Consider the following 19235-nt stretch of genomic DNA (forward strand, 5'->3'; position numbering starts at 1 on the left):
TAGTCTTTTGGGTATTATAAATAGAGGAGAGCCAAGATGATGTAGGAGGGATGGATTGAGGGTCCGGAGGGATGGGGGGTGAGGGTTGAGGGATGTAGGGATGTGGGGAGGAAGGGTGAGTGGTGAACAGGTGAGGGGAGAAATTGTGGGTCGTGGACGAAAGGATGAATGGAGGAGTACGATAATGGACCGGAGTTGCGGAAAGACATGAGGGAATCAGGGGAGTCGAAACTCTGAGTGGGGGAGCCATCTCTTCATGTGCTCTGATTCAGATAGAGCCCAGGTGGTTGCTGTATTCAAACAAAAGAGAGAAGGGAATAAGAAGGGTTTGGGTGGGAGAGATGTGAAAACTGAGTCGAAAGGGAAGTGAACAGATAGGGTGTGCTTAAATGCTTATGCGTGGAAATGAGATGTGTTCAAGGCGTGGTCTTTGTTCTTCAATCTAGTTATAAAACTTAATATGTTGTAGGCAATAATTCCACTAAAAGCTGTTGGTCACCATTAACTTTCTACAGTGTGTCCCTAAATAAAGTAAGTAAGTAAGTAATTTTGTGTCATGCACCAAAAGGTGGCCCACATGAGCTTACAAGACACTACAAACATAACAAACAAGAGCAAAAACATCAGAGTGAAAGAACAAATATATACACCTCCATACATGTCAATCAATGTCAAACCAAATGTGAACACAATCCTGCTTCTTAGACATTACAGCTACGAAACATAACTTAGGCACATCTGAGGCATAGACTGTGCCTTTAACACATCAAACATTAAAGAGGGCAAGAGCAAAAGGCCATCAAACTGAGCTATAGGTGAAACACTTTTTCTGTAAACAGGTACTGAAGTCTACATTCATCAGACATAGAACACAAATCATTCTGCCCGCAAGGAAAAACCTATATCTAAGATTATGATATAACATAGAACAAAAAGTGCATTTCATTTTAAACCTCTCCCAGATCACACATTGACAGTTTCTTTCTCTTCTGGAATTGAGTGGAAGCGTCCTGTTTCCACTGCATGAGGCAATACCACCATGTCAGTGCTCTGGTTAGGTTAAGAGATATCTATGTATAGTGCTCTGGAAGTAAATACACTTAATCGGATACGTTCTTGGTTAACAGAAAACTTCTTCTGACAATTTCCGTGTATAATTTTAAAATAGTATTGTTTTAATTTGACTCACACTACAAGATAATGTATTTATACAGAAGACATGCCTTGCCAAATCACTATGATTACAACAGGGATTTGTCTGCATGTACTTTCTAACCACAAAGTGCTTTGGATTAAAAGCTATTGACAGCCCTATGAGTAAGTATACTGAAATATACTACATATCACACTCTTCACCTGAACCTGCCCCCGGAGCTATTTAGGCTCCACTGACAGCAAGTGCCGCTGACAGGGTCACTTCTAAACGCCGCCCTGACGGAGGAGGCAACGACTCGGCGGACGGGGAACTCGTCCTCGGCCTCACTATATGTCATAGGCTGTATAAATATGGGATCTCCCCCCTGTGGATCACACACTTGACCAATTGCGCCGCGCAAGAGTCTGGTGGCTCATTTGAATTCAGCGATCCTCTGTGGGTAGATGTGGTACAGTATAGTAGGTAGTTGTAGTGAAGGATCTTTGCGTGAGTGTGTTTGTGTGAATGTGCACTCCTAGAATAGAAACCCAAAGGAAGAAGAATAAGAAGGAGAAGTGGAGAGGCGGGATCGGTTTGTGCCTTGTTGAAAGCCAGGGCGAAGCAAAGAGATAGTCTGTAACAGATCGATCAGCACTTCGCGCTCCCTTTGAGGATTTGATGGATGTTTGATCAGTGGATGTGATGCCCATATATATCATCGACCGAAAATTTCCCGAAACATCTGGTAAGTCGCTCACGCACCCTGAGCGCTTCCTATAACGCAGTGCCATTTGTGTGCGTCTCTGTCTGTGTGTGTTAGTGTGTGCCCGCGTGAGTGCATTATTCATGCGTGTGCGCGCGCGGGTTGGGCGCGGGCTGGGTGACACAGGGCAACGTGCACCAGTTGATCATGCCACCCCCCTTGGAATTCCCGACGTGCAACAGGAGATGAGGAGCTGGCACGCATTTAACTGCGTCTTGCTCAGTTGCGAATCACTGTGTGTGTGCTGCAGCTGAATATTTTTATCACTGGACTTTTAACACCTAGTTGCATTTGGTCCTATCAGAAAACACTAATGTACTGTCAGATTATTCCAGCAGGGTATCCTAAGCTGACTTTATGGTTTTGGTTCACTGTATTCCAGCTGTATGAGTGGTGGTGATGTTTTAAGTTGATATATATATATATATATATATATATATATATATATATATATATCCTTTTAAAATTATTTTTTTCCTATTCCATTCATACTGCTATTAGAAAAAAAACATTAAGAAAGCAATTTAAAAGGTGGGTTTAATTTCAGATAGATTACAGCACTTTTGGGCATCAAGTCTCTTCCCTCAAAAATGATTTTAAAGTGATTTTAGTCTTCAGTGTGCAACCTAGGCCCAGTGCAGAAATGAGAAGGTGTTATTTTAAGTTAAAGTAGGCCACATTCCAGTACTTACTCAAACTCAATTAGGCACAAGACATGTTCATGGCTCACATGGATGTAGGTTGTTAAAAAGTAGTCTCCTGTTGACTTGTGTGTGTGTGCAGACACATGGTGTTTTCAGGTGTCTCAGTGAATGATGGGTTTAATTTTGAAGAGGTTTGTGAGGTCTTACAAGACATGGGGACCTTTTATGTTTTCGATAAATCATTTCAGACAGACAGACAGAGAGTGTAGAAAAAGAGAAAGAGAGACTTTTGACTTTTGCTACTCCTTATCGTAAAACGCAGACACGGCAGCACATACCTTCTCAGCACACTCAGGAAAAACATCAGAGCCACATTATGAGAACAGTGACTGGTCCTGCAACAGGAGCAGTAACATCAGTAGCAGAAATGACAGCTCACCTTACAAAAAACTCACACACATATTAGGCCTTCCTTCCACACAGAGCAAACATCCTTAAAGGAATCATGTATGTACCACGGTAACAGGTTCCTTAATCGACCCAGCGTCAATGTTGGTAAGTGAATGAGAATTACCTGACTTTAAACGTGTACAATTCCTAATGCCTGCTGAGTCATGTAAAGTAACATAGCAGTAAGCATTATGCATGAGTGATAGTGCATGAGAGGGACATACAGTAAGTGCTCCTTAAGATTCATACTAAACCTGCCTCAGCACACTGAGGGGGAGTCACTTAAACATGATTTACAACCTTCAGTGTCCCACTCTGTTTTACCCCCCCCCCCGCACATTCCTTCTCTCTGTCTTTATGTCCCTTTGTCCTTTTTAATAAATTTCGCAGGAGTTTCATGTTTTAGCATACAAGGTTTCAGGATTAGAGTGAATGAATATGATGTCTCCAACGCTGACATGCACACATGGTTTTACTAGAGCTGTGGGACTGCTGTCACGAGGATGTGTTTGCTTGCAGAAAAAAATAAAAAGTTGAAAGTTTCTGCCCCCTCCTGCAGCCAGAGAGAGGTTGACAGGAAGTTCTGATTAACACATTAACTCGTGTCATCCTACTGTCTCATCTCCTCTTTTTATGGCTTCAATCACTCCTTTCCTCCCATGATTTCAGTTCTCTTTATGCCTGTTGTAGAATCACATCCTTCAATCACAAACATTGCAGAAGGAAAGGTATGCATTACATGTAGGGCCACCACTCTAGTAAATGTTATGACCCATGGTGAAGTCATGCATGCTGTAGTGTTGGTGTGGAGTTGGGAGAGCAGCCTGTTGCGAGCTGTGGTTGGTGTATACAGTAATGGCCAATTACCAGGCTGAATAATGACTGTACCATGGAGAGTTTACTTTACATTGGGCTATTATGTAGTCATGAAGAAGAATGATAGGGGTTTTGACATTCAGCAGGTCTGTGGATGTGTGTGTGTGTGTGTGTGTGTCTGTGGCTGTCTACTCGTTCAAAGGAAGCTAAGAGACTTTGTCCTTTGGTTGAGTGGCGCTCTCATCTCAGCCAGCACGCAGAGAGATCCACCCATCTGCACAGGCGCCTCATGACACCAGCTTGTAAAAGTGTGTGTTAGAGCATGGCTGTGGACGTGTGTGTGTGTGCAGTGATTGCATGAGTGTGTGTTTGCGCCGTTGGTAAGGGATTAAGGATTAATTGCCTTCAGAGATAGACTTAACTGCTTGTTACATGAACTTTGTAAAGTTCTCACTTGGCCCCAGAGAGGAAAACAACACTGTATAGTGAGGAGCAGAGGAAAGGTCTCTCTTGTTTTCCGTTCTTCAGAAGTGTGCTTCTTGTTTTTTTTTTGTTTTTGTCTGGAGTGTACTGCCACTAGAGGGTAAGAACTTCCATTGTTCTCACCTTTTGCTCCAAGAAAAAATACTTTTTGTCTTTTTTTTCTCATTTGGTTTCTTATCACTACCATGTGTCTTATCTCCCTTTCACTCTTTGTGTTTTCTTTCTTTAGCTTCTGCCTAACAAATCTGGAGACTTAACAGAATATTTGCTTTATTAATGTCAAAATGAATACATTTCAAAAATAGTATGTTGCCAAGGTGCCCACATCCTCACATTTGAAAAATATTGACATTTTTGCTTGATGAATTCAAAGATTATTTGATTATCAGAATTGGATTTTTAAAAGATGCTGACATGATGAAAATGTAAGTGTTTAAGATGTATTTGTGGACGAATATCAAATGTGCACATTCTTTAGAGTGTAAAGATTCTGTAGTTCAGTTTTTGGTTCATTTAGGAATTTTACTTTTTTAACCAATTTTTTTTGTCCATTAATTCTTCAATAAATCTATTAATTGATTAGTGTTATGTCAGAAAATAGTTAAAAAAAATGTCCACCATAATTTCTCAGAGCCCAAGGTGATATCTTCAAATTTCTTGTTTTGTCCGACCAACAGTCCAAAACCAAAAATTATTCAATTTACACAATGATGTAAACCAGAGAAAAGCAGCACATTCTCATATTTAAGAAGCTGCAACCAGCAAATGCTTGGTATGCTTGTTTGATAAATGATGATTAACTGATTATCAGAATTGTTGCAGATTCATTTCCTGTCAGTCGACTAATCGTTTCAGCTCTATTTTTGTGGTTCTCCCTCTCTCCTCAGGTGAGTTGATACAGCCGGCAGCTGAAGGAGGAGACCTGAGAATGACAGAGACCAACCCCCCCAAGTCGACTAAGAAGCCCCGCTGGACCTCCCTGGAGATCGGCCTCATTACTATTGTCTCCTTGCTCTTCATCGTCATCGTCGCCCTCATCATCCTCTTTGCCACACAGAAGACTGGTGAGTGCTAAAGAAAGGACAGGGGACTCATGCTGATAAGAAAAAGTAAGAAACGTTTGAAAACCTAAGTGGCTCCTAGAAAAACATGATTTTAAATCTTCATCAGACTCTGACAAAAACCACAGTGATCAAAAAAAGTGCGTCATGTAATTAAAAACTATTTTTGGGAGCAACTCAGCGTAAAGGACATTCTTTGTTTTATCTTGTCACCACAATATTAAATGAACCTTTCAGAACTTTTGAAGCTTGCCTTCTATAAGCTGTGTACATGCTCTGGCTATCACTTCGAGCTGAGTTCATAGTTAATGGTAAGCATGAAGAAGCATGCTGAAGAACAGCATTTTGTTCAGGTGAGAAGAAAACACTCGAGATGTGTGCTTTTAAAGCACAGTGCAAAGGTACAACCACTGAGCCAGAAAGAAGAATGCAGTGTGCAAAGATCCTTTTTAGAGTTTCCTTCTCAGTCAGTTTTATACAACACTGTGAACCTCAAAACATTGCGCTATTTCACATTTCAGACTTTTGTGTAAATTATGAAGAATTGTGTATCATATATATTTCTGTAAATGTCACATTATGAGAAATGGATCATTTAAAATGGACACAGTGAAATCGAACAGACACCCCCACCCCCCTTTCCTTGCCATGGGAAACCGATCAAACCTGCTTCGGATCAATGTCACAATAATATCACATGGGTTTTTTAATCATTAATATCCTGACTGCTGCTTTACTTGCTTTTTGTACTTGGAGATCAAATTTATTAAACTTGTACTCAGAGTTGACACAAAGTCTTTGTTATGTAACATGATGAGGAGCCTTATTAATCACTAGTAAGTCCATGGATGATGGATCACTGTGATATGGTACAAGGAAAGCTACTAGTATGATATTAACATTATTAATAAACAGCTTATTTATAGATTAATCATTGACAAATAGAACCACTGTGAAGTTCAGCAGGTCAAGAACACAAGAATCTGACAAAAAAGCCAATTTAATTAAATCTAACGATAGATACAGAACTGGCTGGGTTGGTATATGTGGGTGTTGAGCTATTATTATCTTTTGCAGTCTTGTGCTTGATAAATGTGTAAGCTGCCATGTCAGGAAAATGAGAAAGTTTAATGACTATGTCTATGTTTGTACCTGTGTGTGCACTCACCGGTGTGCACATCATGTGCCATCATACATAACGTATAAAGCTGTGTATTTAAGGTCATATGACAGTTCACTGGTGTGTGTGTGTGTGTGTGTGTGCGCGCGCTTGCGTTAGTATATGTCAAAATAAGTTTCGTTAACAGTTTAGCATCTAAATTATTCCTGACAGAATGAAAGCAACACTTCTAAGCAGTTTAGGGTTTTATGTGTGTGAAGGATGAGATAGAGATGAAAAGAAATGAAGGAAAAGAGCAAGGAGAGAATGAGCATTTGACATAATGACTGATGACTGCGAAAATCCCACTGAGTGATGATTTGTTGTGCATTTTCCTTTAGATGAAATCTGCACCACAGCTGACTGCACGCAGTCAGGTAAGCATTGTGTGTTTCTTTGTGCACTCTCTTTATTGTCTCATTCTGAAGACTTTGATTTTCTCAGAGGAGGACAGAATGGGAAAATTGAGACTGCTGCAGAAGCCCAGGGATTTCATACATACTTAGAGAAAATGGCCTCTTCAACTGTGAATATGTTGCCTCTAAGTCAACGCAGTGATCAAACAAACAGAAACAGTCCTCATCAGCAGAAACATGTTGCAGAGGTTTATTGTCCTCGGATCGTCTCTGAGCAACTGTACAAGAGCATGTATACAGTATGCAGCTTAAGTAAATCCATTAGGATATATTTGTACATACATACATACATGTAACATAACCAAGCTTTTCTAACTTAACTGTAAGTGTTCCTTGACCACATGACTGCAGTAAGGTGCTGAGACCTTTTTCTGTCTCTTCATTATAGTGGACATATAACAGATATAGACCACTGTCCTTACGTTTCTTTTATTAACCTTTTATGCAAATCTCAATAATCTCAAATTATATATTGTCACTTTATTTTCTTACTAAAAATTGTTCATAGGGGAGCAGTTTATTTTTCATGAAAAACATGACCATAGTAAATTAAAGATTTATAGGTCTACTTCTAGTTTCCAGCAACAGACCCCTATTCATTTTCAATGCATTTTTGGGGAACCAATGTCCCAATTCAGTCAAATTTGACAGACAGCCTTGTCACAAGAGATCTCTCAGCTGCCTCATTTAATTTAATTGCAGTTCAAAAAAGTTAACACATTTCTTTTCCAGTACTGGTGCCGAACTGAACCCAATTACTGCCATTATACTTTCATACTTTTTTTCACAGGTTAATTACATTTTAATGTGTTTTTGGGGTACAATATGTTAATCCCTGCTACTAGAAGAGCATGTAACATTTTGGTGAGCATCCAAGGCTTAAGGTGGTCCATAATCCCAACTGCGCTTTCTAATAGTTAGATGAGAAGATCAATTCCACTCTCCATTCACTATAAGGCTTCAGCCAGCAGCCAGTTAGCTTAGCTTAGCACAAAGATTGGAAACAGGCTGAAACAGCTAGCTTGGCTGTCTGAAGGTAACAAAATCCACACCTTTAAATCTTTGCTGCCTGAAAGTGATGAAAAGACTGTCAATGTCCTGACCTTGCCAAGAAGTAGCTCAGCACATAATATCATGTGTCAGTTTTACACTTCAGTATTTGTACAAACAAACTAGATATAAAGTTTGTGACATAAAAAATAAGCTTAGTGAGCTTTAGAGGTGCTGGCAGGTGGATTTTGTTACCGTCAGACAGAGCTTGTTGGCTGTTTCTCTCCGTTTCCAGTGTTCATGCTAAGCTAAGCCAAGCTAAGCTGGCTGTAGCCTTATATTGAACAGACCCATATGTGAGTGGCATTGATCTTCTCATTTAACTCTCGGGAAGAAAGTGAATAAGCATATTTCCTAAAATGTCAAACTCTTGGTGAAATGGTCGGCATCTCTGACCTCCTTCATCCATTTGTTAAAAGGATGTATAGTTGTCCATAGAACTAGTTAGAGGACAATTCACATGCATAATATATTACGGCTTTTGATATAATTTATGTTGGTTGATTTCACATCACACACCTATATCCTGCAGTATATTCTCAGAGCTTGTTTCCTTTCCGCCCATGCAGCGTCTCGTCTCATTGAGAACATGGATGCTAGTGTGGACCCTTGTGACAACTTCTACCAGTATGCCTGTGGAGGCTGGCTGAAAAAGAACATCATCCCTGAGACCAGCTCTAGATACAGCACCTTTGACATCTTACGAGACGAACTGGAGGTCATTCTCAAAGGTCAGACCCTTACCACATGCAGAAAGACAGCAACACAGCCAGGCAGGGAGACTAATTTGTGAAAGATGTGGAGACCTGTGTTTCCTGTTTTCATTAGAGTAATAATACTGAATTTAGTCAATGAAACTGAGTTGTAAAGCTACCTAGAACAGTAAGTCTTTTTCAGTCCACTTATTTGGACTTATTTGAGGACTGAGAACAGCTTGACTCAATTGCTCGAGAATACGAGCTAAAGAGGACTGTCCTTCAGGGACCACAGGTCTATAGATATCACAGATGCTATGGGAGTTTGGCTTCAGTAGTACCATGTGAGCTGAGAGTTTGTCAACAGAGCTGGCATTATCAGTGTGTGTGTGCTTTCAGGCTGTTTTCTAAAGACATCAACACACGGTTAGCGAGAAAAATCTTAACTGCAAGTGTGTATGTTTGTGTGTGTCTCAGGTGTTTTACCAGCTTTTAGCAAGCACCAGAGTCTTCTTAGTGTCCTTGTGACATGGTTGATACAGAGAGGGTCAAGTTATGCTGCGTATGTGCAAGCGCTTGTGGATTTGTGTGTGTGTGAGGGTCCATATGTCACCTCAGGTTGTCTGTGAGAAGGCCAGTCGAGTCCTGAGCACTGGGTGCTAAATCTTCAGGGGGCACAAACTTTCCATGGACAACCGAAACTCTTCATCTACCATAAATTTGCGATTTATATTCCAGTCCCTTCCACTATAATAAAGACAGTGCAGATTGGCTGCAGGAGAAACGGAATGATTGAGAAGGGTGAGAGAGATTGATCCTTAGTGGGAAAGGAAAACCAGGGTGCAACCTCTGAGTCTCGAGGACTCAGATAATTTGCACCAGACTCGAGCACTTTATCTGTCCAATCTTGATGGAAAAACACGCAGTCTCGTGTCTTGGGGAACTGTTTTTCTTTCTTTTTTTCATTCTGCTATCTGCCTTTGTGTTGTCCATTGATGACATGCAGATTATTTTTCATAGAGATAAACCTGAATGTGGGTGGTAATGGATGTGTTTACTCAATCCAAAATTAAATATACATATTTAGTCTTTCCCAATAATTTGCACAACACATTATTGTTTGAAAGGATAGGGAGCTTAACATAAGTCTTTTGCCAACAAAACTGTAACTTTTTTCTTAAACTTTAAACCTTTTTCTTTTTGTGTTCTGGAAGAGAAATGTCTTTAAACTCGTTCTTTGTGTACTGACAACTCTCCCTGTCCTCACTTTCCTTTTATTTCTTGATATACACCTTTTAGCAGATCAATATAACATTCATTAGGGTTTAGAGATTGGTTTTAATATAGTCATTTCATTTCTATACCTTTTCTTTTGACGGTGCTTGTAGTGGTAAGTGCATCTTAATTAACTCTGTATAGTGTAATTATAAGTGTGTTATCTGGCTCTTATTCCTTCACAATGATTTGCTTGAACATGAGATTCTGTATGATTCAGAAGTACTGTGAGATTGCTAATTAGATTTCTAACAAACAGAATATGATGGTATAGAATTGTAGGAAAAAGCATATGCAGCTGTAGGACTTGTCAGAAAAATGATGCATATGAACTATTTGTTGCATTCTACATTGTTTTATAACAACTTATAGCCCATCTGTTCTGTTCAGTTCTGTTCTCTTCTCCATGTCAGTCTTAACACCCATAAAAATCACACACAGGGGGGAAAAGGAAAATAAACATTGCTCAACAAGGGCTCATTTTAGGCATTTTGTTACTGTATGTGCATTTACGTACATAGCATGTCTTTGTGTGAGTGTGTGGCGTCATTTCACACTTTGTTGTATTTTTACTGCTATTGAGACGACTTATCAGAGGTCTCCTGGTGATATTTGCTGCCTGTATGAAAACACAAAGAGAGAGGTAAAAAGAGGACAAATACACTTCTGCAAGTGATGATGAAATATTGGGCCAAGTGCAAAGGTTGATGTTTTAGAATCATTGACTTATTTGCTCTAAATGCTGCATTTACCGCAGAAGGGAATGAAGCAGCCAAAGAAGTGGTCCTAATCTTTCAACAGCTTAAATCCCTAACGACCATCACTGTTGTGGTCATTCCTTCAGGGTGTCTGGCTTACCAGTCAGAGTTGGAATGTGTAGGTATGTGTGTTTTAGACATGTAAAACAGAGAATTCTGTGTATTTAAGATTATACTTGACATTCCAAACACAGGCATGTGTGCTTTCTTCTTGCATTCACATACAGTAGCAACTAAGACCTACAGAGTAAATGTTTTTCTGAATGGCTTGTGCATGTCGAGATGTAGGCCACAGCAGTGTGAGGCCTCAGCAGAGTTGTGACCTCTACTCTGGAGGTGACGTCAAACATGCAACCTCTGATCTCGGGGCTGGCTGCTGCCACCTGCTTGGATAAACCCGCCTGCAGATGGACAGATCCTTTTCCTGTCAACAGCTGCAGGGGCCTGGAAACACCTGGGCACTGCAGTGCTCTAGGCTGCATGACAGCAATAAAAAAGGCTGTGTGCATGCGTATGTGCGTAAATAGCTGTGTAGATTTGTGGTAGCTTGTAAATGCCTTGGATTGTTCTCTGCTGCTGTAAAAGGCCATAAATGATTCATAACGAGGATCTGCACTCTCATTGTGACCACAGCTCAGTGTGTACAGGTGTATGTGCGTGCACACGATTGTGTGAGTGTTTTTTCCACCTCCCCCTACTCAGGTGTGGCATACTGTGCAATAGTTTGCCCAATTAACTGTGAGCATTTTAATTACTAACTAGTTTGTGTCAGGAAGAGGGAGGGTAGAAGTACAACAGACAGAGGAGGATGAAAGAAAGAAAAGAAAACAAACAATGAATACTAAGGTGAAATGAAAGACAAAAGGAGGGTGATAGAAGAAAAGATAGGTGAGATACATGAAATGGGGGCTTTGAGGTGAAGTGAGGAAGCACTCTGTAGCCAGAGGATGATGGTATATTGAGAAAAGCTTTGAGGATGAGTCAGGAAATGTGAAACAGCATGTGGTAGTCATCTCCAAGCTAAGCTGTATGTACGTATGTCCACCTGTGCCTGAGTACGTGCGTGCGACTTTTATGAGTGTGGGCACACTGCTGCTCTGAGATGCTTCTCGCATGACTCCAGGTCTAAATCTCATTGCACAGAGATTATTCTATCCCCAGGTGTCAGGCATGCTGTTAACAGTCTATGACATACAGTACCAAAGAGACCGAATGTCTGTGTTTTTCCTGTGATAACAATAACTGAAACAGAACTTATGTCAAACAATGCTGACTGCAATGAGACTTTTGAGATAAATGGTTTGTTCACATGACCTCTGTGATATCAAAATTCCATTCAGATCCATTGCACAACACCATAAATACTGTATTTCACATAAACATATCAAATAAAGATAGCAGAACAGAGGTTTGTGGCCAAGTAAAATAATATGAATATTAATGCAGTAATTCTTGGCCAACAAAATATATTGAATAAAAATACTGAATTGAATATGTTTTTCCCAGCTAGGATGCTTATGAATAACAGGAAAGAGATCAGACCTCCACCAAAGTAATAATCTCCCCTGTTAGCTGTCTCACAGCCAACACTGTCCTGGGTACATGACATAACTTTTTTATACAGTAAGACTAGCTAAGGGGCATTGCCTTGACTGGAAAAGTGGTACTGAGTAAATGACAGAATAGGTATAAGGTGTAGATGGCCAAAGTGTGTCTTAATGGCATGGCTATTGGACAAGTTAGGAGCTCACCAAAATCTGTGGTTTTATACTTGCTGGGAGCATATATATTTGCTACCTTTACATTAAAGGACACTGTTGAGCTGGATAACTGTTTTCAGCAACCACTGTAATGATTTTAGCTCACAACATAGTTTCAAAGTGGGGTGAGCCACTGGGTCTGTAGGTAATTTCCCCCCACTTTAAATTCCCATTAAAATTAAAATTTTCTTTTAATATTATCTTCAATGTTTCTCAACAGAGAAAAAGAGTTGTGTCTCATAGATAATTTAATGATACTGCAGGTTTATGTTATGGCCATCATTTTTAAATGTTTGTTTCTGAGAAATCTGAGAAATTACGTTTTGTTTCTGGCAGTTTGGTATGGCAGATGGCTCTAAGATACCCTTGGGGATTTGATGCCATTGCTATGCAGAAGAAGCCAGTCAGAGGTGCAGATGATGGCTGTAGCAAATTCAGACTGCTTTGTCATTGCCACTGGGAACAAAACTCCATGCCATTGTTGCCATATTCATTGAAAATTGACTGAGAATTTTAAAGTGAACTGATTTACGCTGTAAAATGTTTATTGTGTTTCTGCAAAAAGTGAACTATAGCTTCTGGTTGCCTTTAGCGGCACCAGCATTAGATTTTGTAGTACAATGATTGGATGTTTTGTATCCATATGAACCTTGGAAGTTGTAGTTGACTTCTCTCCTTACATAGACGGGCCTTTCCCTTTTTTATCAAAGAACTAGATTTTTCTAAAGCACTCGCTCATCTTTTGAACTAATGATTCAACCAGGAGAGTTTCATACCCATCCAAGCTTTGAAAGAACTGTCAGGCACCTAACACAGTCATCTAAGATAAATCAACACATGCATTGCAAACAAAAATTGGACACCTCAATTAAGCTGTAAATTATGTACAGCTTAATTAAGGTAGTTAAGGGAGTTTCTAATGGGCTGTTGTACTGGTTTGCATGAAATGTTCTTTTGTCAAATGTCTTTCCTTACAGTGGGTTTATTGCCACTACAAAAAAGTGACTGTAGAAAAAATTGTCTTATGTTTTTATAACACACACAGAACAGTAAACAATTCTATTGTTGCTGATTGATACTCATCACTCTCATAAAGTATCAACTCATTTTGGTTTCAACTTCATTTACAGCTTCTGCGTGTATTATACCATAAAGATATGCTTCATAATAATAAATTATAAGCAAAACTCTACTGGAAACACTACAAGTGAAATACCTCGTGGAACGAGAGCCAGTCAAGGATAAAATGGCAATGCAGAGAGGAGAAACTCAAAATTCAGATTCTGTATCGTGCTGAGTGGTTTGCTTAAAATTGACGTGATGTCTCAAACAAACATCAGGTGGCACAAAATCCATTCTCAAATAAATCCAAACAGGCACACACACGGGGCGAGAGAGAGAGAGAGAGAGAGAGAGAGAGAGAGAGAGAGAGAGAGAGAGAGAGAGAATGTGTGTGTGTGTGTGTGTGTGAGAGAGACAGAGAGTGAGGGGGTAAGCCTTTGCTGTGGTTAAACATTAGCACCAGGCAGTCAGTAATCCAATCACACACACATGATCTGTGCCCTTTTGCAGGAAGCACCCTGTGAAGGGTCTCTATCTCAGGACTTCATTAAGATTAAATGAGCACATAAATAGTGCACACATGGTAATGAGAAAACGGGAGGATTAGAAAAATGAAAGGGTAGAAAGAGGCTGAAGTGAAATGCAGTCATGCAAGAAGTGAAACAAGTAAAATTAATGGAAATAAATGACTCAAAGCACTGAGCAAATAATAGAAAAAGATTATGATTTAATATCAAGTTAAATTTAGAACATTTGGGGCTGCTATGTGGAATGACAGTAGAGTGGATTTTTCCTAAATTATGTAATAACAGAACCGGTGTTTTTAAGACATGATGATCTGATGTGATGTTAAATGAAATTAGAGATTAAAGAAAGGGATACACCTTGTCTTATATATGCTAACTGCTTTATCTAACTGTCTTTTGAGGCTGTCTATTGTGACTGGTCTGTCAGTAAATCCAGCAAATAAAAAAAAAAAAATCTAATTTTCTTCATCTTTCTCTTTTGATCCCAACTCACGGTGACATGAGTGATGCCTTGTTGGACTCAGGGGAGAGTTTCCTGTCAGTTGGCTGTGTAATTTAAATTCCATCCTCTTTCCTGTATTGATCCTGGCGTTGCATTGAGATGTGCAGTATGATAGGGAATATCTGTTGATCCAGATGCAACATTTATAAGAGATAACTTTATAAGTGGCCTTTATAAAGGCTATACTGAAACCATGTTTAAAGGGTTTACTTTTAATTAGTAATGATATTTAAAGATCATTATTTTCAGAAATACTTATTCACTTTCTTGCCAAGAGTTAGATGAGAAGAAACAAAAAAAATCTGCCTGCCACAACCTCTAAAGCGCTCTGAGTAACACGTCAATATCTTGTTTGCCTGGCAAGAAACAGTCCAGCACATAACCCTCCATAAAACAGCGAATTGTCGATTTTACACTTGTGTTTTGTACGGATTAAACAAACAAGATACAATGTGTAAATAAGTGAGGAGTGGTGCTGGTTGGTGGATTTTGTTATCTTTGGACATAGCCAAACAAGCTGTTTCCAGTCTTTGTGCTAAACTAGCTGGATGTAGCTACATATTGAACGGACAGGTATGAGAGTCTTATTAATCTTCTCAGCTAACTCTTGGCAAGAAAGCCCATAAGCGTATTTCATAAAATGTCGAACTAAGCCAAATTCTTATTTCTAGTTAGATTACTTTCATTTACAAATTTAGTTTGTAAATTAACTTCTGTGTTCTTCTCACACCTTAATAAAAATCGCTTTAGTTTTACAAAACATGTTTTTAAGCAGTATCATTTATTTTAGCACATTGCATTGCAAAAGAGGCAGAATTAGTTTCAGGCAGGTTGGGTTAGAGATGCTTGTGTTTGCCTCATGGTTTGTTTGGAAAGCTAAAAGCCATACTTGAATCACACATTGTTTGCACAGCTTAACTTGGTGGATGTCAACAAGTGGCAGCTTTGTCAATGCACAGAAAAATGCTAAGCTAGCTGATTCTAATGATTATAGCATTTTCAAACTTCAAAAACCTGAGGACTGGAGTTAGAAATTCTACTGCAGACCTCAGACAAATGTAATGTTAGAGCGCTCAATTCATTTCCCTCAGCATTTGTGCAATGGTGTAACGCTAACTATCTTGTGTTTAATGTGAAGAAGACTGAGGAGATTGTGTTTGACCCTAGGGCAGTGGGCGATTTTATGTTATCTACAATGAATCCGTCATTCAGGTCTGTTCGTATGAGAACCTCGGGGTTCATACTGATAATATACTTAGCTGGAGGGCTCATGTTGATAAGCTCTGCTCTAGACTGCAACAGCGGTTGTATTTTTTATGTAGACAGGGCCTATGAAGTTGAGCCAAAGTTCATGTTACTATTTTACCATGCAGTCTTAAAGAGTATTATAAGATATGGGATAACAGCCTGGTATGGTAACTTGTCTATACAGATGAAATCACGAATTGCTCTTCTGGTACAGGCTGCAATGAAAATTATCGGGGTTAAAAAATACTTGTCCCTCCAAACATCTATGTGCAGTCTATTATCAGACAGGCACAGAGAATGCTGTCTGATCCAACTCACTTTGTCCACCCAGAGTTCCAGTTCTTACCCTCGGGTAAGAGATTCAGGGCTCCAGTGCGGGCCAAACCATTATAAAGGATATATAGGATGTTGGCCATGAGGGTTCTGCAATATGTCGCCATTGTCAGACTGTGTGCATGTGTATGTGCAAACTGTTACATGGAAAGTATGTGTGATTGAGATGCTGACATTTTTTAATTATGCATTTTATCTTCTGTGGAACTGCAGAATGAAGTCAAGAACAAATTTCCCTATGGGGACATTAAAAGTATATCTTATCTAACTTCACGAGCATCTTGTCCAATGTGGGCACATGCATGTCATGTAAACACATAAACCATCTAAATGCATAATTCTGAAATGGTCAAAGTAAACATAATGAATTAATTCACGACATACCTTGCACATGCAATGCAATAATGTGTGATATAAATGTAAATGACAATAATGACAAAACATTTTTACGTGCGAAAATCATAGAAACCTCTGACTGCTTTCATACAATTTTCAAGTTACGTATATTTGTAGATGGAGAAAAATGTTGAACCCAAAACCAGAAAAAATGATAAAACAATAATTTTCCAGGGCCAAGAACGAACTATCAGCAGCAAAGAAAAAAAAATATACATCTTACATAAAAATATTTGATTATGCTCTTTTGTTATATTGTCATAGTGGTTTGTTTTTCAGTTTAATGTAAGCAAGTAGTGCTGTGCCACTGAACCATGTGGTGTTATGGATTATAAGAGATCACATCAAAATCCTTCCAAATCTCTCTAGACTAAACAACCGTGCGCTGTAAATCATGATAGCTGGAACTAACTTGCTGAAGTGACTCAGTCAGGATGTGAGCTCCCATCTGTGACAGGACAAGCCCTTTCTGAAATTTTCTTTAAAAAGAGTCCTGTGCCACCCAGCAGCCCCAACATTCTAGTTGAACTGCAGTAAACTTTGTGTTGTGTGAGTCAGGCTCATGAGGTCTTTGTAGTTATATAGTGCAAGAGTGCAGGCACAGTTAAGTTTTTTTATGTTTGGTACTGAATGACAAATCATCAGATAGTTTAAGCTGAAGATGAGCTGAAGTTTGAGACGCCTGTTGAGTAGGTGAGGTTTTCTTATTTCGAAGGACAAAGGGCACAGAGTTTCTAACACTATCACAACAAAACACTTGTATTCACCATGGTGGTTTTCAGCAAACACCAAAATCATCATGTGGGTATTAAGTTGAACCTTGATGATCTGAAAATTGATCGCGCTTATGTTCGATGCTGCTGAAAAGCGACAGGGGATCCGGAGGGTATGGTTACACTTTAAAACCTGCAATATGCAACTCAGTGCCTTGAGGCAGCGCAGGAAAAGTGTATTGTTGGTCCCATTCTCCTCCCCCTCTGTTGAGCAAGTTTACACCCACTTATCACCCATTTTGATTAGCTGTCTACCTAGAAATGCTATCCAGCCTGAGGCTGAGCTAACTGCCCTCCATATGCCCACAACAGGTGTTGAAGAGGCAATGAACACAGGCAATAAAACAAGCAATGGTGTTCACTCATGTTTTCAAAGGGCCCTTTACTGCCACACCTTCAGCTTTGCTGCTCCTCGATTTCTTTCCACTTTTTTGCTGTGACTTCCCTGCTCGAGGCCACTAGCCTCACCTTGATTACTGCTGCCATGCTGAGAATCCAATTTATAGCAACTAGAGATTAAAATATGCATTGCATACTGCCACTCTAATTTGTGGTTTATATGACAGCGTTGACCTCTACAACAAATGACCCAAATAAAAAGATTAATTGCACTGCAACTAATAAATAGTTCGTGTTTAATTATTTATTCAATCATTCAAAGCAAAGATTGGCCATACACAGTACAAGGGAACATTTTGTGCTTGTGTATTGCTGTGCTAGCTATTGTTATGCATTTGATGCGTTTGATGATATAATGTTTGATCTTTTCAAAGTTGGCAAGAGGACTTGATATGATGTTGAAGAATTGCCTGAATAGTGAAAACTGACAAAAGTCATTTCAGTAAGGGAAAGTCAACATTAAAACTCTTTGTTCTCTGCAAAACCTTTAATATCTGCATACGAATATTATATTTAGATATTGGCCAGTTTTGTGATTATATACAAACTTCATAACAGCTGTCATATGAAAATGTTACAATTCTTCATTAGTTTTTCAGGAAGCTAGTATGCATATTATAAAAAAATAATGTATTAAATTGAGAAGAACTGGTATTTGTTTCCCATCAGTTTCATAGCATTTATTTGTGAATGAGTTTTTACCCCTGTAAATGCATTCTTAACATTAATTTTTTTTCTCTTTGAATAATGTCATATTATCTGTTTTGTCATTGGTTGGTATGTATTGCCACAGTTTGAAGCCATCACTTTATTTTTGTTGGTGATTTCTGACACAGGGACAGACAACATGCCTTAATTAAAATGATAAAGTGCATCTGTACAACATCTGGATCCTATTTTGAATTCACAAAGATGAAAAAACATTGTACCTGAGGTTATTTACACCGCTTTCTCTTTCCCCTTCCCTCTGTACACATGTACACTCATTCCTCCTTTATCTTTCTGTCTGTGTTTCTTTCCTTCATGCTTGATCTGTTTCTTTGTTCTATTTCTAGGTGTCCTTGAAAAAACAGTGGAGGGGGAAGCCGCTGCTCTCAACAAGGCTAAGACCCTTTACAAGTCCTGTACCAATGAGAGTGCGTCAGCAGGCAACAGATGTCAACACAGACTATTCCTTTTTGTATCTTCTATTGTCCTAAAGTGAACATTTTTCTTACTGTCATCAAAGGTTATGTGTCTTTCATTCAGTTTATTGCATTGTCAAATTATCATTAAAAACTGTAATAACATTATTATCAATTATAAGTTTTAAAAGCAAGAAATACTGTCTTTCAGCTTTACACCATTATGCAATGGAAATAAATGCTTTCTTCAAAAGCATTTTGGCTTAGAAGTCACATCAATAAATTCCTTGAATGCGGCCAAATTTGCATAGATTAATTATGCTTGATAAGAACTACAATATATGAATGAATAACAAGGTTTCTTTTCTTTTTTTGAATTATTTTCTGAATTTTGATTGGTATAAAA

At 39.0% G+C, this 19235-nt stretch overlaps 1 protein-coding gene across 3 annotated transcripts in view; it reads left to right on the forward strand.

Annotated features, from left to right (window-relative positions):
• The first annotated feature begins 1419 nt into the window (after nt 1–1419).
• LOC122879019 (neprilysin-like) overlaps nt 1420–19235 on the forward strand; it is a 30361-nt gene continuing 12545 nt past the window's right edge. Inside the window, exons 1-5 of one of the 3 annotated variants that reach the window (XM_044202638.1) lie at nt 1420–1880; nt 5179–5355; nt 6853–6888; nt 8547–8708; nt 18761–18841. In XM_044202638.1, the coding sequence (XP_044058573.1) occupies nt 1838–1880; nt 5179–5355; nt 6853–6888; nt 8547–8708; nt 18761–18841 (499 nt within the window). In that variant the 5' untranslated portion in view covers nt 1420–1837. Of the gene's footprint in view, nt 1881–4113; nt 4392–5178; nt 5356–6852; nt 6889–8546; nt 8709–18760; nt 18842–19235 lie in introns of those variants that run through there. The other 2 variants (XM_044202635.1, XM_044202636.1) reach the window with 2 other exon arrangements.

Source organism: Siniperca chuatsi, linkage group LG7, assembly GCF_020085105.1.
Source record: "Siniperca chuatsi isolate FFG_IHB_CAS linkage group LG7, ASM2008510v1, whole genome shotgun sequence".
Taxonomy (NCBI): Eukaryota; Metazoa; Chordata; class Actinopteri; order Centrarchiformes; family Sinipercidae; genus Siniperca; species Siniperca chuatsi.